Genomic DNA, 5,830 nt, shown 5'->3' with positions numbered 1-5,830 from the left:
TGTGTATGGATTTATCACGTTTTATTCGCTTACTCCTTATTTATCTTTAATTTGAGCAGGGAATTTCAGAGAATGATTATCGGTTTTAGCTTTAAATTTTTAAATTAACAAATTTAAATTAATTTTAAATTAAAAATTAAACTAAAAATTAAAAATTTGGATTTAACATTTAAATTAGAAATTTAAATTTTTTCAATACAGAAAAAGGATTTATCACGTTTTATTCGCTTACTCCTCATTTATCGCGAATATAAGCAGAGAACTTTAGAGAATAATTATCTTTTTTATTTTTTAATTTTTTAATTAATTAATTTAAGAAAATTGATCCAATTTAAATTGAATTAAATTTTTAATTAAAATTAAATTGGTTAAAATTAATTTTAAGGAGTTAGTGCAAAGCCTTTTAGATATTTAAAATTTTAATTTTAATTTTTCCAATAAGAAAAAAGGATTATTCACGTTTTATTCGCTTATCCCTTATTTATCCCGAATTTGAGCAGGGAATTTTAAGAAAATAATTTTCGTTTTTATTTGAAAATTTTTTAATTAATTAATTTAATTTATGAATTCAAATTTCATTTGTTAAAACTACTTATAAGGAGTTACGGTCAAGATTAAAAAGAAATTTTAAATTTAAAAACTTATATTTATAGTTGAAAATAAAAAAATTTCAATTAAAAAAAAACGATTTATCACGTTTTGTTCGTTTACTCCTTATTTATCTTAAATTTGAGCACGGAATTTCAGAGAATAATTATCGGTTTTAGTTTTTAATTTTTAAATTAACAAATTGAAATTAATTTTAAATTAAAAATTAAAAGTTTTTATGTAACATTTAAATTAGAAATTAAAAATTTAAATTTGACATTTTAAATTTAAATTTTTTCAATAAGAAAAAGGATTTATCACGTTTTATTCGCTTACTCCTCATTTATCTTGAATATGAGCAGAGAACTTTAGACAATAATTATCTTTTTTATTTTTAAATTAATTGATTTAAGAAAATTGATCAAATTTAAATAGAATTAAATTTTTAATTAAAATTAAATTGGTTTAAATTAATTTTAAGGAGTTAGTGTAAAGCCTTTTTTTATTTTAAATTTAGACATTTAAAATTTTTATTTTCATTTTTCCAATAAGAAAAAAGGATCTATCACGTTTTATTAGCTTATTCCTTATTTATCCTGAATTTGAGCAGGGAATTTTAAGAAAATAATTTTCGTTTTTATTTAAAAATTGTTTAATTAATTAATTTAATTTAATTCATGAATTTAAATTTTATTTGTTAAAACTACTTATAAGGAGTTACGGTCAAGATTAAAAAGAAATTTAAAATTTAAAAACTTGTATTTATGGTTAAAAATAAAAATATTTCAATTAAAAAAAAACGATTTATCACGTTTTATTCGCTCTTACTCCTTATTTATCTTGAATATGAGCATGGAATTTTAGAGAATAATTATCATTTTTATTTTTCAATTTTCAAATTAATTAATTAAATTTAAATTAAATTTTTTGAAATTAATTTTAAGGATATATATTTTTTGTTTTAATTTTTTTAATTTTTCATTAATTAAATTGATTTAATTGAATTAATTTCATTCAGTTAATTAATTTAAATTTTATTTATTAAAATTACTTATAAGGAGTTACGGTCAAGATTTTTTTTATATTTAAAATTTGTAAATTTAAAATTCAAATTCAAAAAGTTCTATTTATAGTTAAAAATTACAAATTTTCCAATTAAAAAACAGAAGGATTTATCAAGTTTTATTCGCTTACTTCTCATTTATCTTGAAAAAGGGAATTTTAGAGAACAATTATCCTTTTTATTTCTCAATTTGTCAATTATTTAATTTCATTAAATTAATAAAAATGCAATTATAAATTAAATTTTTAATTTTAATCAAATTTGTTAAAATTAATGTTAATTAGTTACGGTAGACTTTTTAAAAAATTTTAATTTAGAAATTTAACATTTAAATTTAATTTAAATGTGTTAACATTAATTAAAAATTTTTAAAATGTACCTACTTTCTCGAAGACCAGTTTTTTAAGGTAAATTCAAATATTATAATTTTGGATGAGAATTCAACTATTTTTTTGAAAATTTATGTACTTTGTGGAAAATTCGTAGTTTGTTGTAGAAAATTAATCTCTATGGTTAAGAATTAATCTATTTGGTTGACAATTGAACTATTTTATTGAAAATATATCTATCTTGTTGAAGATTTTTCTCTTTTTTCGTAGAAAATTCAACTATTGGATTAAAAATTTTTTGTTTGTTTGTTTTAAGGTTCATTATTTGATTTAAAAATTAATTTTTCTAGCTTAAAAATTAATGTATTTTGTTGATATTTGTCTTTTTTGGTAGAAAAATTATCTTTGTAGTTAAAAATTAATTTTTTAAAATTGAAAAACAGTTTTTTGAAATTAATAATGCAATATTTCCATTTTTTGTTGAAAATGTATCCTTTTTGACAGACATTTAATCTTTTTGGTTAAAAATTTTATTGAAAAATGTATATTTTTTAACTAAACGTGCAATATTTACATTTTTTGTCGAAAATTGATCCTTTCAACTTTTTATTATTATATATTTTTATTAACTTTATCTTTTTGCTTGAAAATTCATCTATTTTGTTGAAAATTGAACTATTTTGTTAAAAATTCCTTCAAAATTTTTTAATTGGGTCTAAAATTCATGTATTTTGTGAAAATCAATCTTTTTCGGTAGATAATTAATTTTCTTTTTGTTGAAAATTCATTTCTTCGATTGAAAATAAATTTTTTTCGCATTGAAAATTAATTTTTTTCAAAACATATTTTTTAATTTGAAAAATAAAATTTTTGATTGCAATTGTAACTTTTACATTATTGGTCGAAACTTGATCTTTTTGGAAAGACATTTAATCGTCCTGGTTAAAAATTCAACTATTGGTTAACAATTCATTTCTTTGTTTGAAGATTAATTATTTTACCAAAAAATTAATTTCTTCGCATAAAAATGTATGTATTTATTTACCGTAAATTGATCTTTTTTAACAGACATTTAATCTTCTTGGTTTCAAGTTCATCTATTTGGTTAAAAATTTAACTATTTTGTTGAAAATTTATTTGTTTTTTAATATTTGTCTTTTTTCGTAGAAAATAAAACTATTTTGTGAAAAATCAATATTTTTTGATAGAAAATTAATCTCTTCTGTTGAAAATACATTTCTTTAATTGAATATTAATTTTTTTATCAGCAATTAAATTTTTTAATTGAAATCATAACTTTTCCCTTTTTTCGACATTTTTTTGACACATTTTATCTTCTTGGTTAAAAATTAATCTTTTTGGTTGAAAATTTAACTATTTTGTTAAAGCGTTGTCTTTTATTTACTATAAAATTCATCTTTTCGGTTGAAAATTTAATTATTTTTTTCAAAATTAAATTTTTGTTTAAAGTTTCATCATTTTATTATAAAATTAATTTCTTTTCTTAAAAATTTCTGTATTTTTTTAATTTATGTCTTTTGTGGTAGAATATTAATTGTGTTAAACCTTAAATTTTTTGTTTGAAGATTCATTATTTAAAAAAAAATTAATTTCTTTGCTTCCTTTGGTGGAAAATTCTTTTAAAAATTCAAAATTTTGTTGAAAATTCATGTATTTTGTGCAAAATCAATCTTTTTTTGGTAGAAAATTAGTTTTTATATTGAAAATTAATTTTTTTTAATTTGTACTTGTAACTTTTAAATTTTTTGTCGAAAATTTATCTTTTTTGACAGACATGATGGTTAAAAATTCATCTATTTTGTTCAAAATTGGTTTTTTTCTTAATTTTATCAAAAAACTAATTTATCTGTTAACAAATTTCTGTATTTTGTTGAAACGTTGTCTTTTTGTGGTAGAACATTAATTTTTTTGTTTGAAGATTCATTATTTTATTAAAAAAATTAATTTCTTTGCTTAAAAATGTCTGTATTCTACTAAAACGTTGTCTTTTGTGGTATAATATTAATCTTCTTGGCGAATAATTCATCTTTTTGGTTAAAAATATATTTCTTTGGTGAAAAATTTCTTTAAAAATTCAAAATTTTGTTGAAGATTGATGTATTTTGTGAAAAATCAATCTTTTTTGGTAGAAAATGAATTTTTTTGATTGTAAATTCATTTCTTTGATTGAAATTCAGGGTGGCCGCTGGACCAGCAAATGACCAGGATTACTCAAATTTCGCCTACAAATTATAAATGTTCAATTGTTATTTATACATCCAAATTCTAAATAAATGTTTTAAAATTTGCAGGATTTTCTGAAAAATGTAAACAAAATTCAATTAATTTTGACAGATATTTAGAAGTTCTGAAAAAATTTCAAAAATAATTTAAAACAACTTTTAGATTTCTCAAGATTTTGAAATAAAATTTTGAAGCTCTCCAATAATGTTTAAACTATTTAAAAAGAAAATAATTGCATTTCTAATTTAAGAAGTGTTCAGTTAAAATTTTTTCAATTTTTCAATATTTGATGTTTCTAGCTTAAAATTCATTAAAATTATATAATTTTGAATATTTTAAAGTTCATTGATTGATTTTTTAATTTAGAGCATTGAAAATGATAAGTGGATTTATATTTTTCATATTGGAAAATGTTAGTACCTTCCATTTTATACGCGTAAATTATTGAGCATTTAAATGCATAATTTTTGAATTAAATCTTTTAAATTTCAATTTTAAAAGTTCCAAATTTAACAGCTCCACTTTGTGTGCTTTCATTTGCAGCTCAGTTTTTATTACTTTAAGTGAAACATTTTGTAGCTTTAGTGTTCCATTTTTTAAATTTCATTGACTGTGAAAAATGTTTGCGAACCGGAAAAAAAACCGGGAAATGACCGGAAATTTATTTCGTCGATTAAAGCGGCCACCCTGAAATTGTAACTTTTCAATTTTTTGTTGCAAATTAAAAATTCATCTTTTCTTGTGAAAATTCAATTATTGGGTTAAAAATTAATTTTTGTTTGTTTAAAGATTCATTATTTTCTTCAAAAATTTATTTATTTGTTAACAAATTTCTCTATTTTATTGAATCGTTGTCTTCTGTGGTAGAAAATGAATTTTTTTTGTTTTGAAAATGCATTTTTTTCATTGAAAAATAATTTTTTAAACTGAAACTGGAGGTATTCCATTATTTTTCGAAAATTAATCTTTTTCACAGACATTTAATCTTCTAGCTTCAAAATTCATCTATTTTGTTGAAGATTTGTCTTTTTTGAATTATTTTTTCTTTTGTTTTAATAAAACTCTAGATCTTAGTTCTGGACGAAGCGGACAGATGTTTGGACAAGGGCTTCGAAGAAAGTATGGACGCGATAATTGAAAATTTCCCGGAAAGTCGTCAAACTCTTTTATTTTCAGCTACGCAAACTAAGTACGTTCTAATTCTTTCAACTCATAGTTCAAGCACACATTAAATCATTTTCTAGTTAAATATTCAAATTGTTTTTGATTTTTTTTTTTAGATCTAAAGCAGAATTGAGTAGATTGAGCCTCAAAGATCCAATTTACGTATCCGTTCACGAAAAAGCGACACACGTCACGCCTGAACATTTGCAGCAAGTGTATGTGGTTTGCAATTTGGAAGACAAAATGACGATGTTGTATTCTTTTCTGCGAAAGCATCTCCGGCAAAAAATCATTGTATTCTTTTCAACTTGCAAGCAGGTAAGAGAAAATTTTAATAAAATATTTTCGTATCCGCCGTACTTAAATTACGAAACCGTAACCGAAACATAGAAAAATATATATTTATAAAATAAATATATAAAATATATTATATAAAAATATA

At 20.6% G+C, this 5,830-nt stretch overlaps 1 protein-coding gene across 1 annotated transcript in view; it reads left to right on the top strand.

Moving 5' to 3' along the window:
• The window catches only part of LOC117180925 (probable ATP-dependent RNA helicase DDX10), a 50,760-nt gene that overhangs the window by 10,964 nt on the left and 33,966 nt on the right, over positions 1 to 5,830 (top strand). Inside the window, exons 4-6 of the mRNA XM_033373562.1 lie at positions 389 to 393; positions 5,292 to 5,413; positions 5,505 to 5,706. Coding sequence (XP_033229453.1) covers positions 389 to 393; positions 5,292 to 5,413; positions 5,505 to 5,706 — 329 coding nt within the window. The remainder of the gene's footprint in view (positions 1 to 388; positions 394 to 5,291; positions 5,414 to 5,504; positions 5,707 to 5,830) is intronic.

This window comes from Belonocnema kinseyi, chromosome 1 (assembly GCF_010883055.1).
Source record: "Belonocnema kinseyi isolate 2016_QV_RU_SX_M_011 chromosome 1, B_treatae_v1, whole genome shotgun sequence".
Lineage (NCBI taxonomy): Eukaryota > Metazoa > Arthropoda > Insecta > Hymenoptera > Cynipidae > Belonocnema > Belonocnema kinseyi.
Note: the sequence above shows the minus strand (reverse complement) of the source record. Positions and strands in the feature narration are given on the sequence as shown.